General features: G+C 40.7%; 1 protein-coding gene across 2 annotated transcripts; it reads left to right on the plus strand.

Annotated features, from left to right (window-relative positions):
* Positions 1-616: 616 nt before the first annotated feature.
* LOC142106724 (cell adhesion molecule CEACAM2-like) lies at positions 617-25599 on the plus strand. 2 transcript variants are annotated; one of them, XR_012679763.1, is made up of 8 exons: positions 617-868; positions 2489-2815; positions 8020-8295; positions 10453-10581; positions 13380-13432; positions 13551-13649; positions 14930-15998; positions 25485-25599. XR_012679763.1 is itself a non-coding variant. In XM_075189717.1 (7 exons), the coding sequence occupies exons 1-7, from the start codon at positions 817-819 to the stop codon at positions 15020-15022; spliced, it is 1029 nt and encodes a 342-aa protein (XP_075045818.1). In that variant the 5' UTR covers positions 617-816; the 3' UTR covers positions 15023-16569. The 2 variants fall into 2 exon arrangements, 1 of the variants encoding a protein (XP_075045818.1); XM_075189717.1 differs by lacking the exon at positions 25485-25599 and having other exon boundaries at positions 14930-16569.
* Positions 25600-26568: the final 969 nt, after the last annotated feature.

Consider the following 26568-nt stretch of genomic DNA (forward strand, 5'->3'; position numbering starts at 1 on the left):
TATATCCAGCGCACGGCACAAGTGAAGTGGTACTGTGCGGCTCTCTAAACCTATTCAGCGAGAGCAGCTACTTGACATCATTGTACGTGTGCAGAACAAGAGAAGGGGGCACTGCGCAGTTGTCCGTACGCGCCTCGCAGGGCCTTAACTAGGGCTGTGCGATAGGGGCGACCGCCCAAGGGGCAACGCTGAAGGGGGGCGCAGTTTACGAATATTTCAGGCTCATTTGGTTAAAATTGAGGGCTAGGGGGGCAGCATTTGACATTCTAGGCCCAGGTGCTAGAATTTTAAGTTACGGCTCTGGCGCCTCGTAATCATAGATGCTGAGAAATGTGCACAGCAAGAGAAGTGGCTCTGTGCGGTGGTTCACTCGGAACAGCAAGAGATACAGAACATGTAACACTCTCCAGCGTCTAAAACAGGAAGTGGTACTGTGTATTTATCCACACATATAGAAAGACAAGAAAAAAAAAAAAAAAAGACTTGGTAAGGAAACAAATTCATGAAATTATTATATAGAGGACAACAGAGAGAATGTGAGTCAGGTGAGCAGTGTGTTAATATATTAGAGAATGATAAGTCTGCTGCAGAAACTCCTCTGTAACTGGGAGAGTGGAATGTGTAGCAGAGGTGTGTCCTGTACCTGCTACACTATCCACTGTCCACACTCTCCTCCCCTCACTGCTCCCTCCTCTGTCATTTTACGTCTTCCAGGTGACCACAGGAAATACACCTGTTACTGAGTGTTACCTGAGCTCAGCACTGACATGTCTCCGGCTCTCTGATCCTCGCTCTGATATTCCAGCAATACAGGATATGGGCAGCGATGTCAGTCTGTTCTGTGCTCTACTCCTCCTGCTTCATTATGGTAAGTGACCATCATCTTATTCTGTATAATACGTTGTGATGGCACCAGGTACAGCGTCATCACATTATAGCAGCATATGTAGGAATTTAGCCAGTCCCAGCGACGCTCAATGGCACAAACTAGTAAATAATGACAGGGCACGTGCCAAAAGTCTGTTGTAAATTATTCCTGTACATGTAAGAAAACATTAACAAATTTATATATTCTAAAACTGCACTGAGAAGCCCCTTTTATAATATTCGTGTCTGATATATAAACTATTGTGCCCTGGGGCGGTTAAATATTACTCTCTGATCTTACTTTTGAGGAACTGAATGTATCAATGTGCTGGTAACATCCAGAATAGTTCTACTTATGTATATAGAGCCTTATAGAAGGGGAAGCTCAATCAATTCTGTCTGTTGCCAATACGTTGAAGTACTCAGCATCTCACTCAGTCGTCACAGCCAGGTACAAGCAGATTGATAGATAACTCCAGCAGCAGATGACTGTACTGGGATGTACAGAACAAGATTCCACCTCCCAAATGAATGTTGTTCTACAGGTTTGACGCTTTCTGGCCTTTAATTGTGGTCATGACAAGATTGATGAGGGATGTCCTTTATTTCCCACAGTCTTGGTAATTAATTATCAGTCTCCAATTAATTAAGTTACAGATATACAGTACTATGCAAAAGTTTCAGGTAGGTGTGGGAAAATATGCAACAAAGTAAGAATGCTTTCAAAAATAGAAGTGTTAATAGTTTGTTTTTATCAATTGACAAAATGCAGAGTGAACGAACAGAAGAGAAATCTAAATCAAATCAATACTTTGCCTTCAAAACAACATCTATTCTTCTAGGTACACTTACACAAAGTCAGGGGATTTTGTAGGATTATAATCTTGCGCCGACGCTAATGAATTAGTACTTTAAGCTGGAGGGGTCAATGCTCAAGCAAGTCAATCATTTGCAGCTAGATCGTGCTGTTCGTGTCATCAACGTAATTTTATATCTTTTTACAAGGTTCTGTACCCATAAACTGTGTTGTAATCGGGGATGTGTCCACATCTAACTATGTTGCATCATTGGAAGGTGTGCGACATTTACGTGAATAGACCATTGCTAATCAACCGGTGATTGCCCATCCCCGTTCCTCATTTTTGTTGGCATGCGCAGTAGGAAAAATTCTTTAGTTACGGCACAAAAATTTAAGCACGTCCTACTCTAAATCAGACACTCAGTATTCTCGCACGACTTACACAAACTTATTTCACGGTCAGTCAGTCGTTGCTCACAGACAGCTTGTTATACACTAACACCCACACACACACACCTTCTTTAGTGTCACTTACCTGCCATGCTTTGGTCTCCTCCCGGTGCCCCTGGCTGTAGCAGAGTCGTCAGTTCGTGTCCCAGGGTGGCTGAGCCAGTATAGGTAGGGGACCCTGGGGTAATCTTGTGTCGCTCTATGGTGTAACTTCACAGTACAGCACACTTGCGAGACTTCACAATCTTCCTCCGTGTAGAGTAGGCCGCAGAGCTAGGAATGCAACTGGGGTGATGGGAGAAATTCGTATAAGTCCACTGTAGTATTCTCCATCTATATGAGCTGATAATTATTTATTGATATATTCAACAGGCAGAGAAGGCGCGGCTTTGGTTATAACAACTACATCTACTGGCGACTTCCTGACTGGGAACGACATTACTTTAACAATCTACTATAATTCCGCTAACAATGGAACAGTTACCTGGGCTGTCAATGGAACCACAGTGGCAACGTGGCAGAAGGGTTCATCTATTGGTCCTTTGGTATCGGACGCATACAAAGGCAGACTGACTATCACTGGTAATGGGTCACTACTGATAACCAACACCTCCAAATCTGATGCCGGAACTTACTCTGTCAGTGTAAATTTATTAAACGAGTCTCCTAGTTCCCGGAATTTTCAAGTCACTTTCTACGGTAAGTACCGTGCAGCAATTAGCAATGTTTAACACAATGAATACACATATTGTCATTCATTCTCTATTTTCATTGAAATTGGTAATTTTAATTATTTAACGGCAGTTCAATTTAATCATTACTTTAGTACTAGGAATAAGAGACACAGGTAAAAGTGAACAATAGAGTCTTTGTTCAGACCGCTGCTGGTCACTTTTATTTTGCGAGTACTTGTGATTGCTCCTACTTCTTAATATCGTACCTGTTGGGACACGCAGAGCCCCCCATCCGATACTGGTGCAAGAGGTGAGCTAGGTTATTTTTTCTACTGACCTGCAGGGTCAGATTAAGGGCCACATAGGCCCTTAATCCTTTTCAGCTCCGGGCCCGTCGGCAACAGCGCCGTCCTGCCCGAGGGGACGTGTAGGGTGCAAGTTGAAGAAGTAAAATAAACCACAGTTGTCCTACGACAAACATCAGCTGAAAGAAAATACATTGTTCACTGTTTTGTAGTCTTCGAGCTGATTATCACTGTACGGAAAGTCTGTGGAGAGGAGGGTAAGATTGGAGAGGATGAGGAGGAGTGAAGGTGGCAGGGAGGAGGTGAGTGAGATGGAAGATAGAGACACAGCAGGGGGTGCATAGAATACTGTGGAAGACGAGAGACATCCAAACTTCAAAAGAGACGCACAGCAGCATAAAAAAAAATAATTGCATTTACATAATATTTGTCCAGCTCTAAAACATGAGCATTAAAGATGCTCAGGCTCTGTTTCCCGAGAACCGAATACACCCGAACTAAGGGGATCCGAGTACTGAGCCGAGCGGCTCAGTACCTTCGCCCTTTTTCGGATTTGAAAACGAGGCAAAACGTAATCGTGACATCGTCGGATCTCGCGAGTTTTGGATTCCTTTTTAAGATCCAGCGCAGCAGGGGGGTGGGAGGGAGGGCGGAACCCCACTTTTCTTTTCTGCCACTGCTGTGTGCCAACGTGTCCTAGATGTGCTAGGAACTGCTGTGTGTTTGTGTCATTGCTCTGTCGCTTACCATCCAGTCAGGTCGCTGCAGTATGTGTCCGAAAGTGTATGAAAATAATATTGTGATCTGTGAGGTGGTCAAAATTGACTGCAAATGACTAGAAATTAGTGTTATTGAGGTTAATAATAATGTAAAAACAAAAAAAGAGCAAAATTATGTGATTTTAGCATATTTTAGGATTTTTTCTAAAAATCCAAAACCAAAACACAAAGCTAATCCAGATCCAAAACCAAAACCGCTTCACCGGGGTCAGTGAGCATCTCTAGCGAGCATATGCCTCATGTTTGATCAGTAGTGAGCGTTATTCCTGACACACGTGATATATAGAGAAAGCGCAGGGATAGCATACAGATGCGGCTTGACAGTATTAGTAGTAAATGTGAAATTTGCATTACTTTATTTGTACACTATATAATACTGTAACGAAGTGTTAGATACACAACACAGGATAATGCCTGGACAGTGTTATATAAACAAAAGCAAATGTCGAATTTGCAATATAAAATCGAATTAAATACAGACGCAGATGCAAAAATTCAAGTATAAATGAATTTCAACTAAACGCAAACTTCTGTTGTTTTCATCTTTACGATTAAAATGAGAATCTTGCTTCCTGCCACAGTCCAAATGGAAATATCAATGAAGAATAGAGAGCTGCGACTTTATATAATATTGCAGCCGTACTAATGGATGAAGTATTATCAGTGGGAGGGATCAGGACACAAGTGGCCAATCAGAAGGGGCCAGTTAGCGCTGTATATTGTCGTCATCATTAGTGTGTGTCGTACGAGCCTTACAGCACCCGCAACAGATACCCCTCCAGATGGGCGCTCATGTAAGTAGGTCCAGGTCTACCTCATTTGCAATTATGTGAACTACGCATTTTACATAAAAGGACAACAGACGTCCATTTAACTCTACGTGAGCCCCAAACTGCCTAAAAAAAGCTAATTAAAAAAATACTCCATGAAGGTGGTGTTATCCTTTAAGTGCAAACACGTTATTTCATGTATATTATTCAGTTCCGTAATAAAGCCTCTAAGATATATTTATATCAATAATGGTTTTAGTTGCCAGCTGAGACAAAAGTATTCCTGAGCTCTGCTGCAGAAAGGCACCGCGCCTATTTCTCCCTCCCCTGTATTACTTTCTACTTCACCTTATGTGGACTTTAAAGCTTTCACTTAATTAGTCTACAAGAGCCATTTTTCATTATTGAAGTCCCGGCTTATCTGCATTAGATTCTCTCTGCAAACCAAAGTTAGATTTATTCTTTCGCTGGAATTAGAAGTTTGGGTAGTTCTACTTTTATGGAAACTAGCACACACTGAGAAAGGCGCTATATATGCACAGTGACCAATCAGATTCTGCCACTTTTGCAATACACTTTAGAAAATAAAAGCAATCATCTGATTGGTTGCTAGGGGCTACAGCTGCTTTGTACGCTGCTTTCATAATTGTTCATCTTCAGAGCTGACACTTTCTTCTACTTCCCCTTCACTTTATACTCGTTACAGTTTTATTTGTTTTTATTTTTTAATAAGTTAATTGTTTATACACAACCTCTTATCTCTGCATCTCTTTTGTTGGGTTTAATATATTAGTAAATTTTAATTACATTGAGTCAGCCCTCTGGCGCCCCTTTCTTAGTTTTTTCCCCTCATGGTTTTGTAATTTGTGGATAAGACTCCCCTCAGTTTGGGAGCGACATTGGTTTGCTGCATCATACCCCAACATTATATAGTCTATTAATATATTTATTTTTTTTTGGGTGGGGAGCGCTTTACAGCTGTGTTTCTGTGCCTGAACTAATTCTTTGCCAAGAGTTGCAAGCTACTAATACACTGTATTAATGGAATGGGGGAGAAATATAAGGCTCTTATTTAACCCATTCTAGTCGTCCCTGATTTTAAAATAAAAATAAAAAATAGTTAAAAGTTTCAAATATAAGCATTTAAGAAATTGAAGACAACATCCTAATACTTTTGTTTCTGTTCCTGCAACTATGGTCAAAACCACTTTTTTGGCATAAATTAGTGGAGCTACAATATTGTGTCCATTGTCCCTATGGAATAGCCATAAAATAAAAAAAAATGTTCCAACATGTTACTAATTTAAAGCCTGTCCTAAAAGATTACACAGTTTTTCCAGATCAACCCGACACATTGTGAAACACAAATACCGGTATATTCACTAAGGCCATGTCAGAGTAACACTTCTGTGCATTAAGGGGTTAACAAAGAAATAATTTTGCTTTACTGCTAATTTCTAACCTTCTTTTGTCTTTATTCACTGTGTCTAGAACCTATAATTCTCTTACTCAGAAGGATTCCAGATTTTTTTTTTTGTGCTGCAAGAGAAACAGCTGAAGCCTTTAAAAAAAATCTATATAAACACGTTCAGAGAACTAAAGGCGATCTAAGAATCATTTGGATGTATGAACATTGTTTCATATAGAGGTGAATTTGGCACCACAATCATCCTGTATCAGTGGGATAAGACCCAATGTAACTTTTCTGTGCTAAAGCGGAACCCACTATATAACTCTGTCTGTGGCTCCATTCCTCTCCTCACATCATCTCACTGTCCCTGTCACATGCAGCCCTGTCCTCACTAACACATCACTCATCTCCTGATATAATCTGAGCTGTTGGAGGACCCTGCTCCTTCCACTATATAACTCTCAGTCTGTGGCTTCCTGCTGCCTCCATTCCCCTCCTCACATCATGTCACTGCCCCTGTCACATGCAGCCCTGTCCTCACTAACACATCACTCATCTCCTGATATACTATGTGCTGCTGGGGGACCCTGCTCCTTCCACTATATAACTCTGTCTGTGGCTTCCTGCTGCGTCCATTCCCCTCCTTACATCATGTCACTTCCCCTGTCACATGCAGCCCTGTCCTCACTAACACATCACTCATCTCCTGATATAATCTGAGCTGTTGGAGGACCCTGCTCCTTCCACTATATAACTCTCAGTCTGTGGCTTCCTGTTGCCTCCATTCCCCTCCTTACATCATGTCACTGCCCCTGTCACATGCAGCCCTGTCCTCACTGACACATCACTCATCTCCTGATATACTATGTGCTGCTGGGGGACCCTGCTCCTTCCACTATATAACTCTGTCTGTGGCTTCCTGCTGCGTCCATTCCCCTCCTTACATCATGTCACTTCCCCTGTCACATGCAGCCCTGTCCTCACTAACACATCACTCATCTCCTGATATAATCTGACCTGTTGGAGGACCCTGCTCCTTCCACTATATAACTCTCAGTCTGTGGCTTCCTGCTGCCTCCATTCCCTTCCTCCCATCATGTCACTGCCCCTGTCACATGCAGCCCTGTCCTCACTAATACATCACTCATCTCCTGATATACTATGTGCTGCTGGGGGACCCTGCTCCTTCCACTATATAACTCTCAGTCTGTGGCTTCCTGCTGCATCCATTCCCCTCTTCACATCATGATGCTGCCACACTGTGGCAAAATAGGGGTAAATAACTATCCAGTATCTTGCCTCCTAGTCCCCAACAGGGATCTGGTGAAGATAATGGTGCCTCCTTGACAAAATATGAGGAGATTGCCAGTGGCAACTGGACCCCGATTTAGTCCACCCCCCTATAATAATAACCACACAAGGGGGCAAGTAACTCTCCTAAGGTCAGCTCACTTATTTTCTGAAACAATCTGTGCTTCTGTGAGCATTCCGATTCTGATTTGGCTACAGGTTGTTATTTCCCGAAGCTGCCAAGTGTCCCTACTATCCAGGGATAGTCCCTAGTTTTGAAGATTTATCCCTAGAATGCCCTTGGATTTCAATATTGACAGCACTGTTTAATTCCTATGCAGCTCTAACTACCTGTTATTATTCTGGACTTTATAATTATTTATTGAAGTGGAGCATTGAAACTGCAAACAAATGACATTATTACTAAGTTCAGTAAATATACCATGATAGAGCTTGTAGTCCTCAAATATCTATCTAGACTCTAACACACAACGTGCTCTCATCCTAGTTAAATGCATTTTAAGAAGCCCTGTTTAGCCACACAGGATATGCAGGAATCAACGGTCATTATGGTGCATGGTGTAGCAATGATACAAAACAAATGCAAGACTAATTACATACAAATCTAGAATCAGACGACTTGCCTGTCTCAAAGCTTTTTCTCTCTTTTCCAGATCCAGTGAGGAATGTAACAGTGTCGCAGTCGCCTCTAGAAGTGAGTGAGGGTACTCCCGTTGTCAATCTGACCTGCAGTGCCTCTAGTGGAATTCAGAAGGTGACATGGACGAAAGATGGAAAGTCTGTGGGTTATAATGACAGCTACATTTTATCAGATGGAAACCAGACTCTACGGATAAACCAGCCGAATAGAACTTACACCGGAAACTATAGCTGCAACATATCTAATCCAGTCGACTGGGGTTATGCGTCCTTCATTCTCAATGTTTCATGTGAGTGGGTAGAATGTAGATGAACTATAATCAGAATAGAGAGAGTTGTCAATCCATTGTTAGGAGAGTTAAATCCCCAGGAATAATTATGAATATTGTTGTTTTGATGTCCAAATCTTCTTTCCCCTCTACACAAGTTTCCCCAGCAAGTCATGTTTTGAAAAGTTCCCTGTTTGAGAAAACATGGGATAATAAACTGCCAAAATCAGAGTAGGTATGGAACAGTGAGATGTGGCGCTTGTTAGTGTGGAGAAAATATGCTGCATTGAACTGGCTTTGCCCACTCATATATAGTGTGTATGTATGTGTGGCATGCTTGAGGAGAATCGTCTCACATCACGCCAATTATTCTCACTTCATCTGTATTTCAACTGATAATAGATCAACAGAATAGGCAGTTTCTACAGTTAACAGGAAGGGATAATTCAGGATGGTAGGTGGGGGGGGGGGGGAATATGTTTCATAAATGTAGTTGTGGCCAAAAGTTTTGAGAATGACACAAGTATTGGTTTTCACAAAGTTTGCTACTTCAGTGTTTATAGACTTTTTTGTCAGATGTTGCTATGGTATACTGAAGTAAAATTTACAAGAATTTCATTATGTCAAAGGCTTTTATTGACAATTATATTAAGTTTATGCAAAGAGTCAATATTTGAAGTGTTGACCCTTTTTTTGAAGACCTTCTGTTGTCAATCAACTACTGGGCCACATACTGACTGATTGCAGCCCATTTCTGCCTAATGAATGCTTGAGGTTTGTCAGAATTTCTAGGTTTTTGTCTGTCCACCCGCCTCTTGAGGATTGACCACAAGTTCTCAATGGGATTAAGGTCTGTTGAGTTTCCTGGCCATGGACCCAAAATTTTGATATTTAGATCACGAGCCACTTAGTTATCACTTTTGCCTTATGGCAAGGTGATCCATCATGCTGGAAAAGGCATTGTTAGTCACCAAACTGTTCTTGGATGTTTGGGAGAAGTTGCCGTTGGAGGATGTTTTGGTTCCATTCTATATTCATGGCTATGTTCTTAGGCAAAATAGTGAGTGAGCCCACGGAGAGAAGTGGCTTATTTGCTGGCCTTCTTGATATCGGGCCATCCTCCAAAAGTCTTCGCCTCACTGTGAATACAGATGCACTCACACCTGCCTGCTGCCATTCCCGAGCAAGCTCTGCACTGGTGGTGCCCCGTCCCTGCAGCTGAATCAACTTTAGGAGACGGTCCTGGCGCTTGCTGGACAATCTTGGGCACCCTGAAGCCTTCTTCACAACTATTGAACCTCTCTCCTTGAAGTTCTTGATGATCCGATAATTGTTGAATCACTGACCTGATGCCAGCTGGTCCTTTTGTGGCAGTGCTGAAATGCAGTAGAAATGTTCATTTTGGGATAAAGTTTGTTGTCATGGCAAAGAGGGACTTTGAAATTAACTGCAATTCATCTGATCACTCTTCATGACATTCTGGAGTAAATGCAAATTACCATCATAACAGCTGAGGCAGCAGACATTGTGAAAAATAATATTTGTGTCATTCTCAAAACTTTTGGCCATGACCGTATATTTGAGTCAGGATCTTTTGCATCTGGCCTCTCAAACTTCAGTGCTCATAATCAAGGTCATTTAAGAAAATAAACTAAGGTGGCTGCACAGAAATTCTGTTTTTTTTAAAAAGCGTACTTAAAAGTGTATGTTTAGTTGCAGATATCTCCAGATAAGTCCAACTCAAAAAAAATATTATTGCTCTGTCAGTCGTATTAATGGCTATACTTATAGTGTATAGTGTTGGTTTTACAATGGTCATGGTAATTGTGAAGTCTTCGTTACCCTATTCATACACAATATAATGTAACGAAATGTCATATACACGAAAGAATAATGACAGTGCTATTAATAAATGCAAAAGCCACATTTTCCATTTAAAATGTAATTAAATACTAACACCCGCACATTTGTCATGAACTGCTTTAAAAATCCAATGGGGATGTTATTGCCTGCAGTAGACCAGCTGGGAATGGCAAATTAGTAATCCATATAGATGGGCGCAACTTCATGTTATATAACCTACCTAAACATACACCAGCTGTAGCTGCATGTCTCCAACACATCGTACAGGACAGATTTGCAGGATCAGCCTTTGTTTTATTTCTCTACTCTTTACAGACTCCGATACGCCCGCTTCACTTAGTGCTGGCGCCATAGCCGGCATTGTGATTGGCTCCGTGGTGGGGGCAATACTGATCATCGCTTTGATCATCCTCCTCGTGTGTTGTATACGGAAAAGAAAGAAAGGTGAGTTGGTAGCTAAAGACAGGGAAATTTAATAAATAATATTAGAGCTTTTTGGTAACTTGTTTGATAAAATAATAATTTGAGTATTTTTTAATCTGTATAGGAGGCTCAAATTCCTGTTTTTCCAATGAGTTGTCCCGTCATTTTAGCAAGTCTACTCAGTAATTGATATAAATACAAGGGGGCACTCAACTTTTATGCCTTATTTGTATATAAGATTTGCTAGCAAGTTCCTGCTGATTGTGTTTTTTGAAATGTCTTATTTAATGAAACAGAATAATGTGAATTATATAGAAATTGATGGTGCTTTAACTGGGTATCTCCACGTGTGACATATACAGTCCATTAGTTTCAGTGGAAAATATATTGTGATGGTGGTGGTGATGGTGTTGGTGGTGGTGGTGGTGGTGGTGGTGATGATGGTGGTGGTGGGGATGGTGATGATGGTAGTGATGGTGGTTGTGGTGATGATGGTAGTGATGGTGCTGGTGATGGTGTTGGTGATGGTGGTGGTGATGATCTTGGTGATGGTGATGATGATCGTGGTGGTGATGGTGGTGATGGTGCTGGTAGTGATGGTGATGGTGGTGGTGATGATCTTGGTGATGGTGATGATGATCTTGGTGAAGATGGTGGTGGTGCTGGTGATGATGGTGGTGATGATGATGGTAGTGATGGTGCTGGTAGTGATGGTGCTGGTGATGGTGGTGGTGATGATCTTGGTGATGGTGATGATGTTGGTGGTTGTGGTGGTGATGGTGGTGGTGGTGATGATGGTGCTGGTGATGATGGTGGTGATGATGATGGTAGTAATGATGGTGATGGTGCTGGTAGTGATGGTGCTGGTGATGGTGGTGGTGATGATCTTGGTGATGGTGATGATGATGTTGGTGGTTGTGGTGGTGATGGTGGTGGTGGTGGTGATGATGGTGCTGGTGATGATCTTGGTGATGGTGAAGATGATCTTGGTGAAGATGGTGGTGGTGGTGGTGATGATGGTGCTGGTGATGATGGTGGTAGTGATGGTGGTGATGATGGTAGTAATGATGGTGGTGGTGATGATGATTATCGTGATGATCTCTCTCTAATTGCTGATGAATCACTTGGGTTAAGTAATAGAGGTACAAAACAGTTCCACCTGGATTTACAGTTGTGGCCAACAATATTGGCACCCTTGCAGTTTATTCTAATAATGTACCATTTCTTCCAGAATATTTTTGACATTCAAAACATATATTGGTATGCACATATGTATTTCTTTGGTTTTCAGTGGAATAAAACACAAAAAGCAGAAACATTTACTAAGTTGTATATTATTCCACCCAAAAATCCTTAAATGGACCAGAAAAAAATTCTTGCACCTTTTCGAAGTAGTTAAAAAGAATTTGATTTCAAGTAGGTTGTTCTCCTTCACTTTGGAACTGAACTCACATGTGCTGAGTAGTAGGTGTCTGCAATATAAAAATCACTCCTTTACGGAGCTTGAATTGAGAAAAGGGCTCATTCTTCTGTTTTGTGACACTGTGTTCTGTAAGAAGGGAGAAAAGAAAGAAAGCCAGAGAATTGTCTGAGGAGGTCAGACAGAAGATTGTAGCCAAGCATGGACAATCTCAAGGCTACAAATCAAGCTCCAGAGATCGTGATGTTCCAATTTCCACTGTACATAATGTTATTAGTAAGTTTAGGAAGTTAAAGGTCCATGGCACTGTAGCCAACCTCCTTGGATGTGGCCGCAAGAGAGAACATAATCAACAGGATAGTTTGAATGGCGGCGAAAGCTCCTTGATCGACAGCCAAACCGATTCAAGCTGACCTTCAGACACAATTCACACCATCCATTGCCAACTCAATGAAAGGGGGTTATATGGTAAGAACCCACCACTACTGAGAGAGAGACATAAGAAAATTTGACTGGTGTTTACCACAACACACCTGAACAAGCCAAATTCATCCTAGGAGAATGTCCTGTGGACAGGTGGAACCAAATTAGATCTTTTGATAAAGCACTTCATCCCTATGTTTACAACATCAATCTTTCAAATAATAAATTCCCTTCCCTACATCCAAACATGGTGGAGGTTCAGTGAGCATGAATGTGTGCATCATGATCACCAGACCATTTTGCAGTGAAATATTGAACCCAGAAGATCATAGGTCTTCCAGCAGGACAATGGCGTCAAACACAATTCAGAGAGCACCCAGAAAAGATAGGGTTCAAGATAAGGTGATCTGAAGTGATAAACAATGAGTCCAGAAATAAATACTATAAACCAACTGTAGAGAGATTTGAAGACAATAGATGGGAGGGACAACCCTTCAAATATGTAAGAACTGGAGCAGTTAGCACAAAAAAGAGGGGACCAACGTCCAGGATACAGGGAACTCATCCTTGAATATAGGAAGCAGTTAATTGCAGTCATATTGGCGAAAGACTGTTCTACCAAATATTACGGCTAGTCAATAATTTTGTCAATGCCATTCCTTTCAATTTTCTGACTTAAAAAGATATCCAGTAATAAATACAGAATAAAAAAACTATGGTTCTGTAATACTAACAGAATTGTGGACACCAAATATTGTTGTTAGTTTCACCTTATGTATAGAGGGTATTGTAAGTTGTTTGAAAAAAGTATAAGGATGCCAAAGTTTTATATGTTCTATATATTCAAGAAGCCTAATGAAATGAGAAACTCCCTTGTGGATGTAATTAGTTTAATTTGAGGTTACTATAAGAAGTGTGATAGCTAGGAAGTGTCCATTTTGAATTTAATTTACTTTATTATTTCTGAACAAATTAGGAGAAAAAGAGAAGAATCCCGCTGGGCCCTACCATAATGAAGTTATACGCACCGTAAGTGTTCACTACCCGTTGCCTATCTGTACTGCTTCCTTTGTTGCCTATCCTCCTCCCTGTTTCTTTCATTCCCAGTTTATTTCTCTCCTTCACTTACCTCTGGTTCTTGCTCTAGGTATCAGGAGCTACGTTGTCCCCGGATGATCCAGCTTTCTTCACCTTGAATAACATCATGTACCGCAATTCGTCCATTTCTATGGGCTCCTACATCATAGTAAGTTTAGTCCTGAGGTCTCATCATCATCATCATTTATTTATATAGCCCCATTGATTCCGTAGCGCTGTACAGAGAACTCATTCACATCAGTCCCTGCTCCATTGGAGCTTACAGTCTAATTTCCCTAACACACACACACACACACACACACACACACACACACACACACACACACAGAGAAAGAGACTAGTCAAGTTTAGATAGCAGCCAATTAACCTACCAGTATGTTTTTGGAGTGTGGGAGGAAACAGGAGCACCCGGAGGAAACCCACGCAAACACGGGGAGAACATACAAACTCCACACAGATAAGGCCATGGTCGGGAATTGAACTCATGACCGCAGCGCTGTGAGGCAGAAGTGCTAACCACTGAGCCACCGTGCTGCCCATGTCTCCTCGGAATCTTCCCGTTCTCCTGGCTCACGGCAAGGCTTGAAGTTGCTACATCAAAAAAATACAGAGGATAACATATTTGATAGCCACTGGAGTAACACACTTATAACAGTATAGTTAGGTTGTTTTCTCAAGGGGATCTCAAAGGACAGTCTATGACAAAATAATGGGGTTTATTTAATACCATGGTGTTGAGCAATAGTATGATGCTATATATTGCCACCACTCAGATACCATCATATAGAAGCCCAGTGGCATTAGAGTATTGAAAGTTAAGATGAGCAGCACGTTGGCTCAGTGGTTAGCACTTCTGCCTCACAGCACTGGGGTCATGAGTTCAATTCCCAGCCATGGAATTATCTGTGTGGAGTTTGTATGTTCTCTCCGTGTTTGCGTGGGTTTCCTCCGGGTGCTTCGGTTTCCTCCCACACTCCAAAAACATACTAGTAGGTTAGTTGGCTTCTATCAAAATTGACCCTAGTATCTCTCTCTCATTGTGTGTGTATATATTAAGGAATTTAGACTGTAAGCTCCAATGGGGCAGGGACTGATGTGAGTGAGTTCTCTGTACAGCGCTGTGGAATTAGTGATGCTATATAAATAGCTGTTGATGATGATGATGATGATGAAGTTCTATACATTCCATAGTGGAATTGTTGCTTGGTTGGTCAATGTTTTTGAAGAAGATCTCTTGAATGACTTGACATTATCAAGTCACCAGTTAATGCATCTACTTCATTTCAACGTGAAAATTAAAGACTGACATCAATCTGCTATCATCCATAGGATGAGTAATGTGTTTGTTATTGGTGGCTTACAGCACTGTGTGTCTTCTAACTGATTAATATACAATAACCATTCCCTTTGTTTCTGTTTGATTTGCAGAATTCTAGTGACTATGCTTCAGAGAAAAACAACCGGCCTTCACCCAACTCCTCTTCAAGCCCAGCCAAAGTAAAACATGCTACGCAAGTATAGAGACCCCACTAAACTGAAAAAAAAATGTGAGGGTGAGTCATAATGTATTTTGTGCAGAACTGGGCAACAAGAGAAACGAACTGAGCTCCAAAGCTGTTGGAATGAACTTTTATGGTCTATCCTACACATCTGGATAAAACATGGACCATTTGGAGTACCCTGAAGTAGTTCCATATCTCAACTAAACCTTTTTACATCCAGTTCTTCAAAGGTTCCAGGTAGATCAACAAATTTTAGAAGAACTTTTTTAGAAGTGGATTTTTATCCACAAATTACCATGTGTGATACTGGCTGGACCTACGTCACATTTGTCCTTCAAGCAACCATTTTTGATGCTTTTACCAGTAGAAAACAAAAATACTTTTGTACATGACAGTTAATTGAATAATTTTTTGCAAATGTAATGAGTGCAATGAGCTACACAAATGCCAGATCTTCACCATTGTTCCATTGACACTAATCTTTCTAACGTTCTTCATTGAAGCTATTTCAGAAAGGAGCAATCTCTCCATTTTTAATATAGCAAATTATTTTCAGATATCATTTTATTTCACACCGAGAATTTATTTGGCTCACGTCCTTTTCCACAATGCGCACCTGGAAGGCTCGATATATACTGTATTTTCCTTTGTGACAAAAGAGAATTTGCAGAAACAACAACAATACAAAATAGCATCTTCAGGGGAATTTACAGTTTTGCTGGTGATCTCCGGGTGATAACTTCCCAAATATCTTTCTAAAAATTCACTCGGAATCCCCAAACTCGGGCAAACAAAGGTCAAGGAATCATTTCCCTGATTTCTAGCAAAGAACAATACATTGCAAGCAGTATTATGCACATGACATTAACTTTGCCCTCAAAGAGACAGATTGGTGGACAGGTCTTACTAAAGGCAGTAGAACTTTCTTGGCATAAACAAAACACTGTCAGAAACCCACATTGTGTAGACGGGCATGCACAGAAGATTTATAGGAGGTATTTCAACTTTTTCCAACATCTTCATGTTCTATGTATATACATACTTTACAAATTCTACAAGCAACAGTATGTACAGCCAACATTATATTAATTTCCTGCTATGTATAAGTCTACAAATTACACTGTCTTGCAAAAGGCGGTCAGTGCAAGAATTTGTGTGATGCTAGAAAGGGCCTTGCAACAGTTTTATTACTAATTAAAAATGAAGTCTGGTCTGGAGGGAAAATCCGGGTCTCTGTACAAGACAACCCATAGGGTGGAGTAATAAGCGATTGGCATCCAACTGGGGCACGTCTGTTGTACATATTAAATTCTTAGCTATGCCCATATCTCAATTCTCCTTCCTGACCTGTAACACTTTATGACTTTATTTCTATATTACAGACTCTGCACATAACTCACCTGTTCTTTGCCAAATGGAACATTAATTCAGTTTAAGAATGTTTAATGCCATACTTACCATAGATCAATATATAATATATGTAACTATATGTAACTTTATAAAACTGATGTATCCTGTAAAGCTTTCTCATATATGTTTTATATAATATAACATTTTACAGTACAATTCATTTTGAAAGTGTGTTTTTAAACGTTAAACACCCCATACTGTATCCGTCATTACAAGCGTGGATGGGGTGTAATCATTGCTATCAGTCTGGAGGACTCAGAGACATTTAGGCAGTTCTCCAACTGTCCAGCAGAGGTCACCAGTGCAAGTATACTGTACTGTAGGAATTGCAGGGGTACAAATGCACAGTTATTATATCAAGAAACCAAATGCTACAGGACTGGTGCAAAGTCACGCTGAGGATAATAATGAACATAGCCGTCACCGTTTCTGATTGGACGATTGCTGAAGTACCTCTACAACTGATACCACTGCATTCATTGATCATGGCTGTATTCGGTAATTGCACAGATGTTGGTTTGTTACACTTGCAGCAGGACAGAGCATTACCTAGCAGGTATGTAATATTAAACTTTCAAGACCGCTATTAGAAAAATGTGTCTCTCGCTCGCAAAGCTACTGTCCACAAACGTTTATGTAGAGGAAATTACAAATCAAACTTATTTACCCAGGCTTATCCAATTATGTCTGTATGAAAATATATCTTTTTTTAACTACTATAATCACATTACTTTGGATTAAAATGTATGTAATATTAACTACCCACCCCACAGAATTACAAAGATTACAATTAAAAACTGGCCATGTTTCTATCAACCGGTAAGAGTTTAATTTTTAGCAGTTATACATTTTAGCAGTTAAATTGTTTTGGGGGGAGCATGGCTAGGTGGACATTAAGAAAGAAAATATTGGTCAAGAGTTCCTGCCGATACAAAAGCAAAAGCAATATACTTTGAGCATATCCTCCTTTTTCCAACAACATCCAAGCACCGATTTGTATCGGAGACAACTTGGGCAGACACGGGACTAATGCTTTAATATAGATTTTAAAGCAGAAGAAGAAGAGGCTTGGGCCTTCTCGAGACCTACACCACATGAGCTGCACTAGGTGAAAAGCACCCTTCCTTGGCACCCTATGACCCACCCAGCCTCCTCAACTTGGGCGCAGTGAGGCTAATCCTTCCGGGTGGGCCTACCCAAAGCACTTTTTCTTCACAGCACACTAAAGAAGCAGCCTATTCTACAGCCAGAACTATTCAGAAGGAGACCCCTGAACTGCTCACCAGCTGGAATTAACCTCAAGAAAATCACCGGTGCTCAGATGCCCTATATCTACAGAAAATCCTGGGACTGGAGATCCTACAGCACTCAGCAAAGTCAACCTAGTCTGGCATGAAGATGAATCTACGCCGGGTCCCAAGCAATCACCAAGATGGATACAGAGGTGAATGCACTAATTGTCCTTCCATCTGCCAGTCATACCCAATGACACAACTGGCACTTTGTAATAAGACTACAACATAATGTAGATGCATCCAATGCTGCATAAACATCTATGAAAAGAAACTTACCTTCAGTATATTTGACACATAATATCACTTATTTCTGACTTGACGCACCGTTACAGGTACCTATAGAGTTATTCTCCAGGGATCTAACTTCACGAAAACTACTCTACACGAATACTGGACTATTAGAAGTTAAAATCTGTTGCCATCCGCAGTCTACATGTGAAAATACCGACCTTCTATCTCTTTATGAAAACTTCAATCACGTCTTTTAAAAAAAAAATTGGAAGATAAGAGATTGTTGGGCCACATTGAATGATCAATTCTCCACATACTGATTGTATATCTACAAATGGTCCGGGTGACGTAAGTGTTCCTATCCAGGAAGCTGAGTGATGAGCTCAGCAAATGAAAATGACAGTGTTCCTATATTAATGGTTTCTTGACTATTTCATGGGGAACCGTGGCCATAGATAACCTACACGGCCTAACTGCTCCTCCAGTTCACCAGGAATCACTTCCTTTCACTTGTTCAATTTCTAGCTGTACAGAAATCCATGGGAAAAGATAAGAAGAGTGCTCACAAAAGAGACTTGATGAAGTTGAGTAAACATTCTCCCCAATATATGAGATATCATCTTCATCATCATCACCATTTATTTATATAGCGCCACTAATTCTGCAGCGCTGTACAGATAACTCACTCACATCACTCCAATCAGCCCCATTGGAGCTTACAGTCTAAATTCCCTAATACACAAACACACACAGACTAAGGTTAATTTTGATATCAGCCAATTAACCTACCAGTATGCTTTTGGAGTGTAGGAGGAAAGCGGAGAACCCAGAGGAAACCCACGCAAACACGGGGAGAACATACAAACTCCACACAGATAAGGCCATGGTCGAGAATTGAACTCATGACCCCAGTGCTGTGAGGCAGTAGTGCTAACCACTGAGCCACCGTGCTTCCATATGAGGCAGTTCCTAAAAATCATGAGCTCCAAGGCAGAGTGTGATGCTAATCCACAGAGCTCCTCATCCCACACTCCAGAGAAACCAATACAGGTTGAAGGTTCAGAGCTCCAACTGGCTCCAATGTCAGAAAAGAGATTACTGAGATACTTTCTCACATTAAAGCGCTTCAGACGAAGCATGTGTTAAAAAATAGACTTCAAGAAACCAAACAAAAGGAAGTTGCTGCCATTCAGATTGACGTATCACCTCACTATAGGAGAGAAAAGAACCTTGTCAGGAGATGACCTCTCTAAGAGTTGAGAATGCTACAAAACTGAATAGATGATCTGGAAACAGGGGACACCAGAACAACGTCTGTGTGAGAGGACTGCCGGAGGATATCCCTTAATCTGGTCTGATAGACATGTTAACAAAAATCTTTAATGAGATTCTAGATCCTAACGACAGTCACTTTTGATAGGGCTCAAAGAACTCTGAGACCTAGGGGTCTACAGACATAGAAACCACGTGACATAATTTGCAGACTACATTACTTTACTCTAAAAGAGGAAAAACTCAAGAAGATGCAGCAACTTGAAGAATTTTACCAAACCCCATAAGTAGTAGGTCATACATGTTGAATTTCAAGCAGAAACTTATCAGAAGGTCAATTTGCCTCTTCCTACAATAAAATGGCCATTGCCATCTCTTTCCCATCATCACCATTTATTTATATAGCGCCACTCCTTACATGCTGACCCTGTTTTTCCCTGGTTATCCAATGAAGTAGTCACCTCTGCTGCCAGCAACTCAACAACAGCAATGCCCTAAAGGTCAGTCATGTGTAAGTCTCTTTAGGATGCTAGATGCAGAGTTGACAGTATGCATCCATCATTGAAAGTGCTCAGTTAGGAGACAGTAAGTTTTTATAAGCCATACTTGCCGACTTTCACAAGCCCCCTCCAGGAGATCTGGAACACAATGACATCATTACACCATATTAGTGGGGCCAAAATTATGCTTTTTGTTGTGAAATGCGTGGATGGGATGCAGAGAATGACCTGCTCGCCTGTGAGGCCTATTCGGATTTCGTGAGTCTCCTGGACGTTCCAGAACAGTGGGCAAGTATGTTTTAAGCATTTCTCAACAAATTTACCCACTTCTATTAAATTTTTCCACTCTCACTTAAACCCAAAACGTACAGCTTCAGATGATGTTGGGGAATGCTTACAACAAGGGCTACTGAATATTGGTTCACCAACCAAATGGCTGCCTCTGCAGTAGCCAACAGGTACATTGTTTTGGCTTCATACTGTGTTTTGCTGAAGGTAACTATAACTGGATCACTGATAAATAACTTTTGGTATAAATTTATTTAAAGGACATAGCGCAGGGCGCTTATTTATATAATTGCACATGCACTTATTTTTGATATTGTGTATATTGTGAGATAGCAAATCATTATTTCTGAGACCAGGGTAGAAAATTTGTTTTTTCTGTTTTAACCTTTCAAAAGCAAATACCTTATTTCCAATCTATACCTGATACAATAAGTCTTTGATTTGAAAGCCTTTTGCATATCTTGGTGCAAGGTAATGCATTCATGTCTAAGGTATATGTTTGATTTCTGATAAGCATTTGTAAGTCTGTTGTGTAGTCTAGAGGATGTGTCCTCATTAAGGCTGATTAAGTCTATTAAATGTGAGTGACCAATACTTGAATGCACAGCAGGGGGTCGTTACCTGAATACAGGAACTCTAAACAATGGAGACAGAACATCTGAAGTGGGGATGTGGAAGTTAAAATGTGATAGATGCAAAACTAGATTGCATCCTGAGATCTGATGGAAATCAAATTGATATGGAAGTTCAATTATTAGATGCAAAATTAGATTACATCCTGAGATCTGAGGGAATATTCTAGACGGGTTGGAGAGAGCTAGGTCCAAGGGGCTGGCTTACCTCTGCTAGGAGTTATGTCAGAACAATATAAAAGGTGAGCTGTTTGAGCATGTAATGTTTTTTTCTGATTTCAATGGACCTGATCCCTGGGACCTTTAACCAGTGAGAGCAAATAAACATCTTGCTTCAAAGACCTGCTTGGTAACATCTTCAATATTGCTGTATTCCTGTGACCTGCAGATTAGACCCTAAAACTAATCAATTCTCTGGGTGTTTGAGGTTTGGACCCAAGCTTTTCCAGTACTACCGCTCTGCCTGCTACCCATGCAGCCCTGGTTAGTGTGATAGGCCAGGGTGGGGGATCCATACACAGCAACCCTGATCCATAGTAAGAGGTCCAGAGTTACCAGCCCTGGTACACCAGCAACGAGGTACACTAGCAGCATCAGTTACCCAGAAGGAACGTGGCTCTGAGTGCCATAGAAGGAGCTTAGTGGTGGCAGCAATGTAAGCCCCTCCTACTGTTGCAAGAGGGCACATTTGGGATAATAAAAGGAACAGTGGCAAAGTAAGCCCAGCCGGTTCCCAGCAACAGCAGACAGGGTGGCATAGACGGTCCAGTTTGTCACAGTAACATTCAGAGATTATGTGAAATTAATATTTTCCATTATTTCTCCTGTGAGAATTACTAGCAAGTATCTGATGGAGGTCATACATTCAACTCATTGTCCCCAATACTATAGGATAAAACCACCTGACTAGTTCCTAGGTGTCAAATATCTTAATATATTTTCCTAGAAACAAAACCAATATTGACATAAGGTGAGAATAAAGTCCCCTGTAATGTACAATTGTCTGTTTCCGCATGCCTATGTAAACTAACGTGACTTTAACTCTTAAATGAACCCAGTCTACATTGCCTCTTCATGGTTTGTATACTTTTAAATATTTTATTTCTTGTTGTGTGTTTCTGTCAGACAGAACATGCAGCATAATATTGGATGCACCCCACAACACCCCTAAATAAGACTAAGCATCCCGGGAATAATTATGATTTTTTTTTTTTATAAAATGCTTAGCACATGGATGTCAGACATAGCATTTAAAACCTATGATAAATCAGCTTTAATATTACTGTAAGTGTTACAGTTTGTATACAAGATGTCTTATTATTCCAAAGGATAACCCTTTAATAGGCTACCAAAATACTCTGTTATTCTTAAATTCTGTTTATGTACCATGCAGTAATTCACAGATACTGAATAAGGTTGCAATATATGAAATAGCAAGTGCTCTTTTTCTTCTTCACTTATGATTCAAATGTTATCTTGCCACCGTGGGCAGCATGGTGGCTCAGTGGTTAGCACTTCTGCCTCACAGCGCTGGGGTCATGAGTTCAATTCCCGACCATGGCCTTATTTGTGTGGAGTTTGTATGTTCTCCCCGTGTTTGTGTGGGTTTCCTCCAGGTGCTCCGGTTTCCCCCCACACTTCAAAAACCTACTAGTAGGTTAATTGGCTGCTATCAAAATTGACCCTAGTCTCTCTGTCTATGTGTGTGTGAGGGAATTTAGACTGTAAGCTCCAATGGGGCAGGGACTGATGTGAATGAGTTCTTTGCACAATGCTGTGGAATCAGTGGCGCTATATAAATAGATGATGATCTTGTCATCAGTTCTGCTACCTGTTATTCATAATGTTCTGTGTTTCACTTAATTTATTATCTACAAGCAAGAAGTATGTTATTGCTAAAGTAATTGCACACTTGGGTAACTGGGAACTTATACAATATAATATAAAACTGTATTATTGTCCAGAAGACCCATCTTTAGTTCCTACCTCCTGAGTCCATGGTATATACGGTTTCAGTATCAGTTCTGTCGGGTATAGTCCCTTTTGAAAGGAAATTTGCTTTTATACATAAGAAAGCTGTCTTTTCTTATTTGGGTTTTCATTCCAAGTTATAACTAGTTTGCAAAGAAATATATTTTATACATGTTGCATTCAGAATTTATCCAGCATCTAGGATACAAACAGATACTGAGAACTGTATGCCGAGCTAAAGGAGCAGTACTGTGCTGTTTTCCGTACAAGAGTAATATCAGTTGCAGATAATTGCATCCAGCCTACAGAATCACAGAGGTATTGTGCCGCTGTTGATACATAAAGATTAAATACAGATCTTAAGCATTACATCGAACATACAAAACAGGAGATGTACTTTGTACTTTTGCTCTATTAAAAAACACGAACGTCGTAAAGGATCTTTTAATGGAAACATGATCAAGTTGTAGAGCTGTCCGGCGCCTTAGGAGTATTACTGGGCAGCTGCAAAAATGGTCTTGTTCTTTACAACTGTAACCCTACTTTAATTTTGTTTTACAAAATTGGAGATGTTTTATTAGTTTGATGTTTGTGGCTGGGTGGAGATCTGCCCCATGAGACATCATCATCATCATCATTTATTTATATAGCGCCACTAATTCCGCAGCGCTGTACAGAGAACTCATTCACATCAGTCCCTGCCCCATTGGAGCTTACAGTCTAAATTCCCTAATATAGACACATAGACACACACACATATACATACAGACGGACAGACAGAGACTAGGGTCAATTTTGATAGCAGCCAATTAACCTACCAGTATGTTTTTGGAGTGTGGGAGGAAACCGAAGCACCTGGAGGAAACCCACGCAAACGCAGGGAGAACATACAAACTCCGCACAGATAAGGCCATGGTCGGGAATCGAACTCATGACCCCAGTGCTGTGAGGCAGAAGTGCTAACCACTAGGCCACTGTGTGGGAAAGGGAGTAATTTAATTATTAAAGGGATTACTTTGTCATGGATTCCCTACAGATAAAACTCGTTGGTTACTCACTTTGTCACAGCACTTTGCATGTCCTTAGTCCTCATTGCAGACAGAAAGTGAGGGAGAGAGGAGACGACAACTGTCAGAAATCTCCAAGGAATTGGGAAAGTCAACTCTCTTTGCAGAGGTACAGAGGAGGCAACTCCCCCATCCACCCACCCACACAAGCAGAAGCACAAACAAGAAGTCTTATTGGATTTATACCTATTTTCAAGAAAAGAACAACCACAGAGACAACTTTCTCTGTCTTATCCTCCAATACTCTACTTGGAAACAAATTCTACACATTCTTATTTTCCTACAAAAGGAATCCATACTAGCAAAACAGACTATAACACCTTTGAACCTAGTAGAGACTACCTATTTGTTTTATTGTAAAAGTATTAGATTGGGACAATATTTATAGTTTGTACATATTTTCCAAGCAATTCTCAATGACTGCGTTTTTATGTATGTTTTGAAAATAGCTTATCTATTTCCAACAATAATTTGAAAATAAAGATGAATTTATACAGCCTGACCACATTAAGCTGAGGGTTTGAAAAAGTGGAGACGTTGCCTATAGCAACAGATCAGATTCTAGTTATTTATTTAGTACATTCTACAAAATGACAGCTAGAATCTGATTGGTTGCTATAGGCAACATCTCCACTTTTTCAAACCCGCAGTTTATTAATAAGCCTAGGAGAGAGGGTTCTGCTCATTAAAGCTTAAATACATGGGGAGGGATGGATACAAAGAGGGGGAAGCTGTGTTTGGACAGAGATTGGGGTTGTAGAGATGGAAGAGTTAGGAAAAGGGTTTGTAGGCTTTATTGAAGACATGGGTTTTTAAGGCACATTTGAAGCCTTGGAGACAGGTGGATAGTCTAATTAGGTCTGGGAGTGCATTGAAGAGGTTAGGAGCAATATGGTAGAGATTCTTAAGGTGGGAGCAGGATAAGGTAATCAGAGGGGAGGGGAGGCGCCGGTCATTGGCAGAGCAGAGAGGGTGGGACGGAGTGTCGTAGGTTCATGTAGGAATTAAAGGAGTGGTCAAAGGCTTTGTAGGTGGGGGCAAGGAGTTTGATGTGGGGATAGATGGATGTAAGGAAGGAGGAGAGGAGAAGTTTACTGTAATCAAGGCAAGAGCAAACATGAATAAGCGTTTTAGTTGTCTCTCTAAGGTGAGAAAGGGTCTGATTCCTGGATTTAATCAGTGAATTGGCTCAAGATAATTTAAAGAGTTCATAACAGCAGTAATATAATTCGATACAGGATCCGAGTATTAATATTATAAATGCAAGAAAGCAAATTGTCCCTACCTGTCCTGGCTCTACAGTCTCTCTCTTAGCTGTGTCGTAGGTTGGGATACTTGCACCTTAATGCAAGACTTTTAGTCTTGCACAGGATTCTTGAGAGCTGACTTTTGCCTGGCTTGGTCTGGAATCAGTCTGTGGCAGGGTGGCTATGGGGAAGAAGTTATTATTCACATCTATTCTGATAGCTCCACCCTTACCTCCCATATATAGGTTATAGCCTTTATAACACAGCGCAAAGTGAAAGTATCTGTCAGGATTGAAGAGTCCTGCAGTGGAGCACTGATCATCTAGATACCTGTGACTATATAAGGTATTTGCTGCTGTGTTTAATCTGTTTACTGTAAATCTACTTGCTGTGCCTTTCTGCATTCTGCATACTAAAAATGAACAAACTTAACATATCTCCTGCTCACTGAATCGACAGTGTCGGCTACACTGTGTTGTATATATTCTTCTGTCACGTGCATTAATCTCAGTTTACGTCCTAGGTAGCAGTCACCACGTTTAACATTTGTCTTTTATTTGATTTTTAGATATACATTGTACACCATCATCATCATCAACATTTATATAGCGCCAGCAAATTCTGTAGCGCTTTACAATTGGGAACAAACATTAATAAAACAATACTGGGTAATACATACAGACAGAGGTAAGAGAACCCTGCTCGCAAGCTTACAATCTATAGGACAATGGGAGTTTGAAACACAAGGGCATGTGCTACATCATATTACACATTGATCCAGCTAGAGTGCAAAGGTAAAAGTACTGAGTGGGCTGTGTGTGTACCAATGTTGGTCAGAGGGTTGTTGTCTTGTGTTAGCTGTGTAGAGGGTGGTAATAGGGTAACCTAGGGAGAGTAAGATGCTGGTTGAGGAATATTATAAGCTTGTCTGAAGAGGGGTTTTCAGTGAACGCTTGAAAGTTTGAAGACTAGAGGAAAGTCTTATTGTGTGTGGGAGGGAATTCCACAAAGTGGGTGCAGCCCTAAAAAAGTCCTGTAACCGAGAATGGGAGGATGTGATGAGAGTGGAGGAGAGACGCAGATCTTGTGCAGAACGGAGGTGTCGAGTTGGGAGATATATTGAGACAAGTGAGGAGATGTATGTCGGTGCAATTTTGTTGACGGCCTGTTAGTAGAAGAATCTTATATTGAATTTGTTGAAATACAGGAAACCAATGTAGAGACTGACAGAGTGGCTCAGCAGAGCAAGAACGGTTTGCAAGGAAAAATCAATCACTATCTAAAATGCAAATAAGACAATGATTTTCCATGTTCACCTGGGAGAGAGCATTTAATACAGAGTGTTCTCTAATTGTTACACTCTCTCCTGGGCTGATATTCTCATTACCCCCCCCACCCAGTAAGTTATCATACTGAGAGCTTGTCATATAACATGCTACATTATAGTGGAACAGGTGAACGTAGGAATCCTCTTGGCTTTTGAAGAAGACCCTATGCAATAAGCCAATAAAAATAAAATTTTGAACCTTTTTTTGCAGAGATCAAGTGAATCTTTAAGCATCCCTTTAACTCAACTGCAACATTGTGGCATGGGTGATGGCCCCTAAATTAATCCCAACATTGTGCCACTCCAAGGTCCTGTGCATATTCTA

This window comes from Mixophyes fleayi, chromosome 11 (assembly GCF_038048845.1).
Source record: "Mixophyes fleayi isolate aMixFle1 chromosome 11, aMixFle1.hap1, whole genome shotgun sequence".
NCBI lineage: Eukaryota > Metazoa > Chordata > Amphibia > Anura > Limnodynastidae > Mixophyes > Mixophyes fleayi.